Source organism: Rhodnius prolixus, unplaced genomic scaffold, assembly GCF_049639745.1.
Source record: "Rhodnius prolixus isolate KJV_2025 unplaced genomic scaffold, Rpr scaffold_4, whole genome shotgun sequence".
NCBI classification, from domain to species: Eukaryota; Metazoa; Arthropoda; class Insecta; order Hemiptera; family Reduviidae; genus Rhodnius; species Rhodnius prolixus.
In genome coordinates, this window is record NW_027411614.1 from 43,002,376 (window position 1) to 43,017,166 (window position 14,791).

The window sequence follows — 14,791 nt, forward strand, 5'->3', positions numbered from 1 at the left end:
GACCTTGCTATCTTGCACTGCAAGCGCCATGGACCATGAACAGCGGCAGCAATAGAGCTGCAGAGCAATAGACAAATGAATAATGAAAATATAATACAAGAAGTTACGGAAGAAATACGTTTAGATACAAGTGGCACCAAAATTCTGTTCTTTTTTTTTAAATTCAAAACTCTCTCTGGACAACACAAGACTAATTTATACTTCTATTTTGAAACCCATCTGGGCGTATGGAATAGGGCTGTGGGGTTCAACCAAACGTTCCAGTCTCCAAAGGATTCAATCTCTACAATCTAAAATACTTCGAACTATTGTACACTCTCCATTTTATGTCTCCAACTGACTACACACACTGACCTTAACATTCCTTTTGTCACACAAGTTGCTAAAACACGATACAGAAAACTCCACTTCAGCCTGCAATCTCATATAAATCCTCTAGCTCAAAATCTTTCTTCTAGAACTCTTCCTGACAACCCAACAAGACGCCTTAAAAGACAGTGGTCTCGTGATCTCCTCTCCAGTGAAGAGAGTGGCTAACTATCTAATATTTGGGAGTGTTACCACTGGGTAACTTCTCCACTCGTATACTTCTGTTGTTCAATGTTACTCGGTTATCACTGTTACTTATAGCGCCAACGCGCTGATTGTAGCATAAATAAATGCAAAAAAAAATTTTAATTTAAGGAAGTAAGCAGTGCCATATGCGATTAAATTCACACCTGCGAATACACTCATAAGACAACCGTTTGCGACATGTTGCGACCAAAAAAGAGTGCGCCACCCCAACTAAATAGAATTTATAGACTTGAATTTTTCACAGTATTTTTTTTGAAAAATAATTTTCCCAATAATTTTCCTTAAAAAAAAAATAATAAAACCTGGAAAATGGATTCAGTATCTCCGATTGACGTGATTTTCGTACCCTCTTCCTCTTCCAAATCTGACGATCTTCTGTTAATTAACTTCCTGCTCTAATCGAGACCTCCCTTTATGGATAGACTTTCAAACTTCATCTTCCTGTATTTGCTGAAAATCAGTTGTTTGGCAGAGCAACTTAACTGAATACATTTTATTTTAGCGACTTTTATAATCCTTAATTCTATATAATATTTGAAGTCAATTATTATATTTTAGTGCAAATGTTTTGAAGTTAAATCTAATTGTTTGCCAAATAAAAAGCAGTCAGCGATGGTAGAATGGCACTGACAATGAAACCCAGAAAGGCAGAGATAATGATAACAAAAAAAGAATTCGGAAACCACCTGTTACTAGGAAGTAGTATGGTTGATAGAGCTGGGCGAACCGATGAACTATGATAGGAAACTAGGTCGAATAGTGATACTTCCGTTTCCTTGCCTGATTTTCAGGGAATTAGAACGATGCATCTCCTTACCACTGACTTGCATTTTTTTTCCACTTTACCTTCCTTTGCTTATAATTACTCAATTTATTCCCTTGGAAGACAATGATTTCATGCGTAATGCCCTTATTTTAAGGGCAATTTTTGACACCCAAGGTTGCTTAATGTAAAAATATCAACTGTCAAGCAACCAAATACCCCATATGTTAAAAGTAAAAAAATATTTCTCCCCTTATAGCCACTGAAATAAAGGAATAAACAACGAAGTCTTAATTGCAAAATTTATTTCAGTATTTTACACTTAAAATAATTTGAATTTGAAAAAGTTTATTTACAATTTAAAATAGATATAGAGAAGGAGGTTTCAGGCTGCAGTACCTATATACTCTCCACAACTTTAATATTTACATTGGTTAATACATACAATAACAATTTTGCTTCTATAAATTATGTATATACTATATATAGATAAACATACATATAGATAAACATACATATATATTTTAACTTTAACTTATATTAATAACAATATAAAATATCTAGTGAGTCTATCCATACAACTTCGTCTTATTAAAAATCTCATTACTTTTCTGTCCAGTTTTCCTACAAGTATTTATTTTTGTTTTAAAAAATATAAACTCTGTTATCGTTATCACCTGAACAAGTATTTATTTTATTTTGAGTGTAATTCTATTTGTATTTTCTAAGACCTAATTTTTTTTTTAATAATTATCGTTGTTACTGTAACATAGGTAGTAAATAACACATTGATACTACATTTGGTTTCCACCTGTTTTATTTGTAACTATTAATAATGAAGTCCCTTCTAGGATTAATTTTTTTATTTCTTACTTATTTGCTAGGAAATATTTAAATATATTTAAAGAGAGGGTGTGACAGTGAATGAGAGGAGTGAATATAATTTTAAGGATGATGCAGCTGGATGTTACTGCAAACGGTCTTTGACCCAACTTGTGGAGTGTAGCGTTGGTTAGAAATAATTCCGATAGATGGCAGCTGTAACTGAATAATGGAATGTTAGTCAGTGCTGCACTCTATTCCTTTTAACTTAATTTATAGAAGCAATTCTTTGTATCACTTTCATTTCTTTTATTATTATTTATTTAAATAATGTTAAGCTTTTAAAGGCAATATAGTTTAACGAACCAATACCGCTAACCATCCTCAATTAAATGAAATATCTATTTTTTTTTTAGTAAACTGTTTGATAGATTTTTTTTAAAAAATTGTAGCAATTCTAAGGTATTTTTTATAAGGCAGTAGATTTTTTTGGCACACTAGCCACTAGTTATTTGAAGAGTCTCAAGTTATTTAGATGAATAGAAATTGAATGAATAGTTTTTAATTTAATTTAATTTAAAATTAAGTTTAGATTCAAATATCAGACATAATTTGGGTTAAAATTTACCTTGGGAAAGGCCTCTTTACTGCATCGATTTTTCCGTTTTATGGGATTATTCCCAAAAACAACTCTTTCACTTTCGCTGGACATTAGCCCACTAATGAGTAGATATATAACATTTAGATGAAACATTTTCCAAAGGAGTGAGAGAGAATTCTCTCTAAGTGCCATTATAGTCAAATGTACCGCCATAATATATGTAAAATATTATAACCATTTAAAAGTTAACTGATGTTTAAAATTTGAACCGATCAGCCGATCACATTATGGAATAAGTTTACTGTAAAGCAAGCGATTATCTCGAAAATCGATTTATTTTTTCTAAAACTTTGTTTATACAATACATACATGTAGGAATATTACATTTATAACAATCGTTTTTATCCAAGCAACTTTATTTATTTAGGATAGGTTATATAAGGTTTTCTAAACTTCCATTTTAGATATTTTAAGGTTTTACTACCTCCAAGTATTTTGATTATTAAATTGCTACCAAACTTCCAAGAAGAAAGCAAATCAATAAACCGGTAGTGCAATTTTAAAGAAAGGCTTTTCCTGTAATTTACTGTGAATTTGCCAAACGGATTCATTTGGAGCTGATCTTACATGGCTTACTTAAGCTTAAATGTCAGTTTGACTTGTATAGTAATTGTTTCTCAATTAATAGTTTGGTTCAGAGGGAATGCGTTACATTCTATCAACAGTATTATTTAAATTGATTTTTTTTTTAAATGCAATTGCAGGTAACAAGAAAATTCAATTATATTCGTAAATTAAGGTAAGAAAAAGTCATGTGAGTGTTCATACGAGAGTCTTTTCATGAGAAAGTAAAGTGAAACTGTCGAATATTGGCGAAAACTATTCGAAAACTAAAGTAACTTAAGAAAATTTAAGAATGATTTTTTTTTTCGAATAATTTGTTGGCATTTTTTCTCAAAATCTACGTAAGATTAATATTACTTCTAAAATCACAAAAAAAAGATAATAAAATATGAGAAAATAATAAAAGATTTAGGAAAATAAGTGAAAGGTATGGAACCACCATTGTTAATACGTTTTGATCAGCCATAACTGGTTTTCATTGGACGGGGCGTGGTTACACTAGAGGTGGGCATGACCCGCCCACAGTCAGCAACCGTACTGCCTTGTGATTGGCCACTTCTTTGAACTCAATAATTTCAATTAAATAAGTGATTTAAAATTATTTTCTCAACATTTCTTCCATAGGTATTTGATAAACTTTCGATTTAAGCAAGAAAAAAAATTTCCCTTTAAAAATAGGATAAATAAAATTTCTTTTGGAATAATACCTAATGTTTTACCCAATTATCTTTAACACCATCATAAAAGTTGAGAATTTGTATTGTTTAATCGTGAAATAGATACAAGAGAAATAGACAAGTACGCCGCCATTAAACAGAAAGTAAGCTAACTTTATACTCCATCCGGTGGAGAACTCTAGCGGCAATTTCTGTAAACTTAAATTTAGATTATACATTAACATTTAACCTTGTTGAAGACTCACTAGACTTATATAGGACTATCTTGTACTAATACTTAACCGTGTTGACTAATCATAAGACTATCTTACGCTCATATTTAACCATGTTGACGACTCACTAGACTTATATAGTTCCATCTTAATTTATTTTTTACTGCATTACATATGTCTATTTTTGTCTCCATGTTGATGAAGTAAATAATTTGAGGTACTTATTTTTCACCTTTGCTATTTCCTTTTGGTGGAACCTTGTTTTGTCGGACGATCCTGAACTAGAAAGATACCATTTAAGGCTACATTGCTTAGTTGATTCGTGAGTAATTGTTGCACACCTATGCATTCATCATACACATTATGTGACATTGAACCAACCTTGGATTGACTTGCCCTTTATAAAAATAAACGAATACTACTTAAATGTTATCTCTTTTGAACCGACTTGGTTACTCAATCAATGCGGATAGAGGGGAGCCTTCTTGCTGTAAATAAAAGGAGAATGATGTTAAAGAGTTTTGAATTCCCATCATATTTCGAATTGCTGTATCACCAGTCCTATTAGTGTTATCTCTGCGTAAATATATATAATTACAGTACTCGTTTACCTTTACAATTGCGCGTAGTTCCAGCTCTCTAGCAGTACTAATAAAGAAGATATAAGGTGATGATGTTTAGGAGCTTTGCATTTCCTATTTTGAATTGCTTTATCACCAGTCTTTATAGTGAATATGAGTAGTATTTTAATGTAAACAATGGTTTTAATTCATCCGGGCGTGTTTTTTTGGATGAATCTCTTCGAAAAAGTCAAGCAAATTCCTTTATCCGCTTTTAGTTAATGTTTAAATATTAATAACCCCTTTAATGTATAATATCTTGATCTTTCCTAATCAGATCAAATTGATATAGTTTGGGGGGCGATGAGCACCCAGGTTTATCCCATTGCTTTGTTAGCCTGTTTTGTTTCTTGCGTCTAGTGATAGATCCACAGGAAATCATCCAGAAGGAGTTTGTTTTGTAAATCCAAGGATGTTACCTTTCTTTTTTAAATTACCTGCGTTAGCTGTGGGCAATCCAGCTGAATGCTCCAATGACATTTTAACCTATTAAGAAGATTGCTCTTTATATAGAGGAAGTTGCATAAAAAAGACTTGGAAGACCCAAACAACATTCAATAAAGGGCCGATGACATTAAGGAAGTAGTTGGCTATAAAGTGTTCCAACTATACAACAAGCCGATTCTGTTCTTATCTATGTGGCACTTGTAGGAAGGAGGATTCCTCTTATCTCTCAATGATGTACATAAAGGGGGTTAACATGAATCACCAATAAGTTGGCCTTCATGTTCTATTACCTGCGGCTGTTCACCGAAATGTTATTCATCTGCTATCTTGGAAAATAAAGTCTTTATTTTCAGAAACCCTTTCGCAGTTTGTGAGCTTTTAAATTTTATCCGGAACTGGTTACTTGCGGTACCTGAAGAGTTGGTTGAAACAGAATCAATAAGGTTTGACCAAAACGGGAGGTTGATGTGGCTGATCGAGATTTGTTGTATTAACTTTCTTTCCTAGACAACCTGGACCCTTCTTCCGGCCACCTTGTTGCGTCATCAATTCGATAGCGTCACACTTCCTCTTCTGGCCAACATTAAAGAGAAAGTCATTATTGTTACTATTTTATTGGTAACGAGAAATAGGTTGAAGAATATTCTTCTATCGCCTAATGTGTTGCTAATGTACCAAGAGTACCTCCCGAAAATCAAGAAAGTTACTATTGTTAAATGGGAGAGGACCAGTAATATCTTCATGGGTCTTGGCGAAATATGTGCAGCTATCCCAGCTTAACATTAGAAACAACAACAATCATAGAGCCCAGTGATGGGCTGCATTATTCCTGCTTGTTGAATTTTTTATTTATCTATTAATTTTTTTGACCGTCCATTGTGTAGCACGTTTTTACTTGGATCTAGATCTATTTTACTTAGCATTGGTGCTAAGTGAAACTTAAAGATGAAACAACTCCCTTCGTCCTATTTTTTAAAATAAATAAATAAATGTATCGAAATACGCAGTAACTCACCAAATATTTGGATATTTAACTCTACTTTTTAACATCCAGACTCTTGTCATCGTTTAATTTTTCGATGTTCAAATCAAATCTGAATTTATCGTTTAAATAAAGTAATCGCCTATTTTTTCAGAGTTTAACGTCCAACTACCAAGTTAGGTGTCGTTGATATAGGGCAGGGAAGATCGTTCTTCAGTATTAAAACTTTTCTCATCGGAAGGGGGCCCCATGTGTTTATGACACTCTAGATAAGAGCTTATATTGGAAGGAATCGGATTTAATAAGTACTTTTTTTTAGGATTTTAAGCATCTCTATAATTTTACCGTGGTCATATCAGCTTCTGCAATCCTCTGTTTTATAGACTTCCAAAGACCTTGCGTACCACGTCTTGGCTTTTTCTGCAAAATATAATATTTATTAATAGAATTCTATCTTTCAAGAAAATTTAATTGCACAAATTGTGATGAAAGAAAGTCTGGTGGGTGTTCACGCAGGATCTTTTTGGCGATTATTAAATCAAATGAATGCAAAGGGGGCAAATAAAGGACTATCGTGAGTGAATTTCGGAGAACCTTGGACTAGTGTTTACTATTGGCTAAGAGCCTAACCTCCTGATACGTAGACGGTGTTGAGCGAATGTACGGTTACAAGCACTGAGTGTGTGGATATAATTATATCGCAGTGCACAACTTCAGGGACATTACATTCACTTTTAGGTAGATTTTTGTATGTTTGTTAGTGTCATGGTGATGATGGCAGAGAATGGTGAATGTAGTCAGTGTCTGGGCCAAGCTAAAATAATATTCTTGAATCTTATATGTAATGGTGATGATCAGTTATGAGTGATTGTGGTAGTTAGACCACGAGTATGTATTGTCTCTGTAGGCGGCCCCAACACAGTGGAAGCGTCGTCCTGGTGTGTGATGTTGTTCTGTGGGCCAGCGGACTTGGAAACCGGTTTCTATCCCTACTACCGCCACATCACAAATCTCCGACACAAACTGTTCTCTCCTCCGCGTGTTTTGTCTGTGAGTGTACATGTGTGTGTGCTGATGTGTATGTGACCGCGTGTGCGCCTTCAAACCTTGTTCGCTCTCTTTCTCTCGCACTGAGTATCCGGCCAGACTCCTGACCACCTCTCCTGCTATAGGTATGCTGCCCCGGTTACTCTTCGGTGACTGGGGAGGTGGCCAAGCTGCGGGCCCCCGCTCCAGGCGGCCACATGTTTGCCCTCAGGCTTTACGTTCGCCACCGCTGATAACATGTCAACTACTTCGTCGTCGTCTTCGTCTTCGGCGGACGATAATATTACGAACCCTGCGGCTACCACTCCACCAACGGCCATTGTCACTATTAGCATAGACGACAATAGTAACATTAAGTCATGCACATCATCACCATTAAGATCTGATTGTTGTGCGTCACCATCTTCACCGTCTTCCCGACCAGAGCGAACATCCACGCCGTGTGCTGCTGTTGATGGCCAATTAGCCGCAGACGCAGACACTTCCACTGCAACGGCCGTGCAGCTGATCGTTGTAGAAGAGAGTACATCCGATAATGATGAGGTAAACAAAGATCATTCAGTTTTAGCCGGCCAGTAGAGCGCTCCTCATTCCCATATTAACTCCCACCACTTGCCCATCTTGTCTTTAGTCTGACCCATCTTCTGTACAATCTGGCCAACACTTATAAGACCATCTCCTTTCACAGTTTTTCGGAGCGAAATTTAAAACATTTTTAATCCTTACTAAATTTACCTCGCTAGCAATACAACTGCCATTTACTCTGAATGACAATCATAACCTACTCTATCCCTCCTCATTGTGCCAAAATATCAAGCAATATCCCTAGGAATGCCCCCTCCAAATTGAATTACTTTTAATAAGAAGATCGCGATTCTGACAGCAGAATTTCACATTTGATTATCTGCCATTGGCTAGACTCTTCACGATAACCGATTTAGTTACCACAGTTACTACGCAATAAATCGACGTGCTAGGGTACTACAACTTAGTCGCAAAATTACTAACAAAACTTTATTTTTTTGTTCTGAAATTCTGTTGGGCAAATAATCTTAAAATTTGAAGTTCCTATTGTGAGTTTGTTATGACAAACATTTATTTGTTATAACTTAAACAACAATTAGGCTTCATTTGTATAATCAGACGCAACATCCCCAGCTACAGATTTAAAGACAATTTCGTGTGTGTATTTTTGTATAAAAGCTGAAAACTGAAAGCTTTTCCAAGGGGTTGGCTGGATAGTGATGCCACCGCAACCTATTTGGGGCAATGGGGCTATCGGTAGACCTATTTTTATTGTTAGGGTTTTTTTTCACGAGGTCTGCGTCTGTGCTGGACCGAAAGACGCTTGCAGGACCGATCGGATTGAATGGGAAAGGGCTATTAGGCTGGGATACCAAGATCGCAGTAAAAACATTCTACTAAACCATCATTTTCCTTTATCACTTTGTCGCTTGCATTTTGTAGATCTCTCACAAGAAGTGAAAGATATTTCGCTGGTAGTAAGGCAAGCTCCTGCCTACAATAACAGACAGAAAGCTTCCTTCTGTTTTCTTTTAAAGTGCATTTTAAAGTATTGTGCAGTTTTAAATAGCTTCATCATTAAATTAACAATAATGAATCTTAACATTGTTGCTTCTAAAAACTTCCGGATTTAAGAAATTGCTATGACAGGAAGTAAGAATTTACCTAAAGGTTCTTAGATTTTTCTATTTTCATATTTTTCCCCTACAAAATTCGACTTAGGCTTCTCTCTCTCTCTGTGGTAACTGAATCGTGCTGTCTGTGTAAATTTTTTGAGACTAAAATGCGTTTTAACAAAGTAGCTTGAACGGAAGTGTTTATCTTCGATAGAGCGTTTTTTTCCCTTCCTGTACAGGCTTGCCTCCAAACAATGTTCTTTCGTTATAGAAAACTTTTATCACCAGCGAGTGATCAGGCAGGCAGTTGGACTCAGCTTGGAAGTCCTGTGATTAACCCAAATCTTGTGCATCTTCACTCAATACAGACTTAATGACCCCCATATTCTTTATTTTATCAGATAAACATTAATCTCATTCTTATTCAGCAAATTTTAATTTAAATACTTTATTCGTATGAATTAGATTTTAATTTTTTTTTTTAGTTGAGCTATAAAATAAGCCAATATTCTGTAAATATTCCACATTCTTTCAAATATTTTGTAAATACTGACAGATCAACAATGAGAGCTACCAACTATTACTGCTCCTTCCGTTTTATAAAACTAGTCGACCTTTTTCACAGCATTGTATTATAAATTTTTACAATATCTATAACTGAACTATTTAATCTGTTGTCCTGATTTCTTTAGGAATGGCCGCTCCTATTTTTCTCTAGTTCTTGTTTCTCCCCTTAACTTAATCTTTATTTAATCTGGAACGGAATTTATAAATTCCATAAATATGTATATTTAAGTGAGTGATTGGTTAGGAGAAAATAGTGTACCACTAAAAAAAAAAGGAAGTTTAGATTTTATTGGTTGATGAATAAATTCTTGCCTACAGATCAGAATGACGAACCATAGATGAGAATTTGTCGTTTCCAAAATGAGAATCTAGAATAAAAAAAAAAAATCCTGGATTTGATGCAAACAAATCGTTAGGGAAATCCTGGAGAACTCTCTTAATAGGTACTTCCGCGGAGTGCGTTAGGACAGAAAGCAAAGAGGTAATCTAGTCGGAAAAGAAGGTTCCCAGGATGTGGTTATCCAATTATGGCACATTTGCATTAAGATGATGTTTTGGTTACATGTTGGAGAATGGCACAATGTAGACGATTTACTGTTGTTTTGCCTCCTGCACAGATAGGCATTACTTGCAATACAGAGCTCCTTGATGGTCTATTTCTTTTGCAGAATTCCCCGCTCCCTCCAAAAATAATGCCTTCGGATAGTATGAACCGATCAAACCATTTTTCGAATTGGTTCGGAAAGAGCAACAGTGTTTCAAACGGTCTAAAAGTGGGCCGTTTAGCCAGTAATTAGAGCAATATTATAACCACTTTTCAAACACTGCATGTTTCAAATAAAAGTAATTAAAATTGATCAACTTCCGGGCAAAAAAAGTCGAAGCTTGGTTTTGTGCGTAAATAAAATTCTTCAGTGGAAATATTTCGATTCAAAAAATATTAAATCTTAATGATGTCATACAAATTGTTCTCTTCTTCGTCTATTTTTTTATGATTACGTAATTATTTAGTAAATGCTAGGTGGAGAATTGAATTGATTGGTAGGTTGGTACGGTGTGTTAGTGAAGGAATGATCGTGATTATGAATCACAAGTGAGGAAGCTGGGTAGTCTTGGTGAGTAGCGCTACCTGGTGCTACAGAGAGCAGCAGCAGCAGCATCGCAAGTGGGCTGCTCTCGGCCAGTTGGCACGCACTAACTGCCCCACAACCAGCACAACTACATCTCTATGGTGATTAAAAAACTAAACTAAAACAAAAAAAGGTGACATAACCTTATATGGCATTGCCGGGAGGTTACCTATAGGGGCTTGGCCCACGGCATTCTACAACTTATACTGCTTAACTGTCATGGTATACTAACCATCCTGTATAACCTAGTTTACTTTTATATTATACACGCTGAAAACATTCTCGCCAATGCTTCTCCTTATTTTTTTGTACATTAAGGACTTCCTCTAAATGAATCTAATATTAAAGTATGTTGTAGAAATGAGAATAAAAAAATAAATTATCTCATAAAAGAAAGTAAAAAAAGGTAAAGTAATTGCCTATTTTTTCAGGCGGGGCTTAACGTCCAACTACCAATTTAGGTGTCGTGGATGGAGGCGACTAGCAAACATACTTTATTGTAAACTCATATTAACCATTAAATAAAATCCAAGGGCTAGACTAGTACCGCAATACATCTTAGCTTTGCGGGCCTAGCCTATAACCGCCTAACAAACATACTTTACTGTAAAAGTTCTCATATTAACCATTAAATAAAATCCAAGGGCTAGACTAGTACCGCAATACATCTTAGCTTTGCGGGTCTAGCCTATAACCGCCTAACAAACATACTTTATTGTAAATTTCTCATATTAACCATTAAATTCAATCCAAGGGCTAGACTAGTACCGCAATACATCTTGGCTTTGCGGGTCTAATCTATAACCGACTAACATGCTTTACTGTAAATTTCTCATATTAACCATTAAATTCAATCCAAGGGCTAGACTAGTACCGCAATACATCTTAGCTTTGCGGGTCTAGCCTATAACCGCCTAACAAACATACTTTATTGTAAATTTCTCATATTAACCATTAAATTCAATCCAAGGGCTAGACTAGTACCGCAATACATCTTGGCTTTGCCATCCTCTAACCGCTCGGCTACGTGGCGCCTTCATAAAATGAAGTGATACATACAGAATACTGTTGCTTATTCCAATAAAGGTTTTGGTTAGCAAATCTCTTTCAAACAATTAATTTTTACTTGCTGTTACTTCACTAGTAAGAGAAGGTACTATTATCGCGCAGATGTTTAATTTTGAATTTGTGTGAGAGTGGGGGTTGGTCGGATTTACATTAACGAGCAATTTTCTTCTATTTTTTTCTAACTTCTTACCTTTATAATTAGGTATAAGTAAGAATTAAGTTTGGAAGCAAATTTACAAATTTGGAGTAAATCGGCGTACCGAAAGTTTCACTTAATGAATCCTGAGTATTTCCAGATTTTCCCGAAAATGTCACTTCCGATTTTCTTTAAATTGTGATATTTAATTCTTGAAAGTAGCAAACATCATTACTCGATTCGGGTGACTCATTACTATGTATATTTTGTTGTGCGCATGCGAATTAGGCAACAAGTTTTTGTTTCTAGTAGGGATACACTAACTCTGATATATTCATTCTCATCTTAGTTTTTGTGAAATGCTCATTTGAACATAAATGTGTCAGTAGAATATTAATAAATTAGATTAATTTGTACTAAATCACTGCAAAAAGTTAAAATTTATTAAGAGGGCTTTTTTCGAATGAGATTTTTTTTTTTTAATCTGAGGTCTTCAAAACCTGGCTTACCTGTGATTAAATCGATAATCGGACTCGACAGTAAAGAATAAAGAATACCTGTGCCCCTTTTCCCAGCAACTAGTGGTCTAAAATGAAAATTTCCTGAGGAAGTGATGTTCCAACTGAATGTAAACAGGATTTAAATCGATTTAATACTTTGGCTCTTTCAATGGATCGATTTTTAAACTAAATTTCAGGTAACACTGAACCGAATCATATTACGTTTGTCGTATTTTCTGTTTTTTTTTTTAGTTCCACTGACTACTGGCAGACAGGGCGCGCGCTTAGTGACAAATTCGCAAGAAACCGCTTGTTTCTAGTTTTTAAAAGGAATCTCATAACGTGTGAGTTTACTCTTAAACTTCAACTCAAAATTCTAGGCGATTCCAATACTAAGAATGAGAGAGGGAGTGGGGGCATAATTTGAACGAGTGACAAAAAGAATAAAAAATAAAAATGACGTTCATCGACCGGAAGACCAACAAGCCTTCTGAAATATAGGACGTTGGTTGCTGTATATATATATATAGGGCAGATAGGAGTTAAACTGGTGGGGGTGTTAAGAGGGGTAGCAGCCCCTCTCTCCTCAACCAACTACGATTTTATTTCTTTTGCTGATTTCATGTAAAATACTGTTTTGCGTCTTCCCTAGTAAAACAACCCTGCAGTATTTCAAATAATCGTAACTTGTGTTAGAGTATAACTTTGTATGCATTTCTATGTATTAATTGAGCTACAGTTTCTGCGTGGGTTCGCCAAACCCAAATATAATTTCACAAGACATTTACTTCCTATAAAGGCGCCACGGTAGCCGAGTGGGTTAGAGGCGAGACCTGCGACGCTAATATGTATTGTGGTACTGGGTTCTGTATTGGATTTTATTTAATGGTTAATTAAAGAAATTTACAGTAAAGTATGTTTGCTAGTCGCCTCCGTCCACGACATCTAATTGGTAGTTGGACGTAAAGCCCCGCCTGAAAAAATAGGCGATTACTTTACTTTTACTTCCTATAATCAAATACGAGAGTTTGGGATGTACTATTACAAGTGCTGTTGTTAGGATGGTACACTTGTCTGTCGTAGATGCGATAAAATCTTACAGAGAAATGTAGGAGCCGTTTTCCAGAAAATTGTGTTAAAAAAACTGACTTCCGGTAAAGGATTTTCCTTACAACTTTATACTCGATCATTACTTTCAAAACTTCCGTAAAGATTTCATTGAAAAAGATTGCACTTATGTGTGTAACATGAATCAGCAAGTCCAAACATTTCATTCATACTTCCGCTCTCGTAATTTCAGCCATTTAGAAAACATTCGAAAAAGCATGTATTTAATTGAAAAATTATTGCAATTGATATCATTAAAGTAATTTTACTGCCGTCTATATTATAATCACAATTTTCTCTCTAACAAACCGAATGCGATCGGTTTTTGTCGGAAATCTTCGGCTCAATTGACCATGATTATTTAATGATTTAATTTCCTATTTAATATTAAATTTTAAATCTAACGAGCACACTCACACGACTACAACATATGAAAGATGAGATACAACTCACGAAAACTTCAATATATTGATAGAAGTCGCATACACATATTTGAGCTACTTTTCATATTTGTATTTTTATCTTTTATAGTTAAATATTTTGAAATACCACAATTTCCAAAAAAATTTAATCGATCTGGATAGATGAATTTTTTTTTAGCATGGAATTTTAAAAATAAACTGGCTATTTGTAGTTTGGAGGCTGCACCCCCCTTCCTTATGTTCGTGGATTTGAATGAAGTGAAGACTTCTGTCATTGGTCAACTACTTCTGTAGTAGTGTTAGTCTGATTACGAGTTTTAATCAATGGCTGTAGATGATGGAGTTGCATGAAGATCGGACTGTCTCCAGTCTCCAGTCTGTATTATTTTTAACCTTTAACAAAGAAATCTTTTGTTCAAAAATTTGTCTCGGCTCTCTAATACATATTACTGCACAGTCTTATTGTTTGGTCCAATATACACAACACACGAGATGAGAATGTGATTGTAGAAATAGGCCTATGACCCTTATTTGATTTTTGATCAGGAAATCAATGATTTCGCTCTGAAATGTTTTGTCATTGTAAGGGGCTTTACCATTTTAAAGTGTGGAAAGGTATTATAATAGCAATCTTGGAGTTTTCAAACAGAAGAGCTAACAAAATTAGGTTTGTTTTTCTTCTTTTTAAGCACTGCCGTCCTTTGATCAGAGTTCTCTCATTACAGATATCACTGTCCGCCAATTGTTAGCGAGTTACCTGATTAAGAGATTTCCGGGTGGTTACCAAATCTTAAAAGCAGACTGTTGGACTCTTTTCTGCTAGTTCTTCATCATTATTTTTCTCTACGCA

At 35.0% G+C, this 14,791-nt stretch overlaps 1 protein-coding gene across 7 annotated transcripts in view; it reads left to right on the plus strand.

The window, feature by feature from the left end:
- The window catches only part of TfAP-2 (transcription factor AP-2), a 141,060-nt gene that overhangs the window by 94,606 nt on the left and 31,663 nt on the right, over positions 1 to 14,791 (plus strand). Inside the window, exon 1 of one of the 7 annotated variants that reach the window (XM_074131272.1) lies at positions 7,099 to 7,914. The exons of 5 other annotated variants lie outside the window; for them this stretch is intronic. In XM_074131272.1, the coding sequence (XP_073987373.1) occupies positions 7,609 to 7,914 (306 nt within the window). In that variant the 5' untranslated portion in view covers positions 7,099 to 7,608. Of the gene's footprint in view, positions 1 to 7,098; positions 7,915 to 14,791 lie in introns of those variants that run through there. One more of the 7 variants, XM_074131273.1, reaches the window with a different exon arrangement.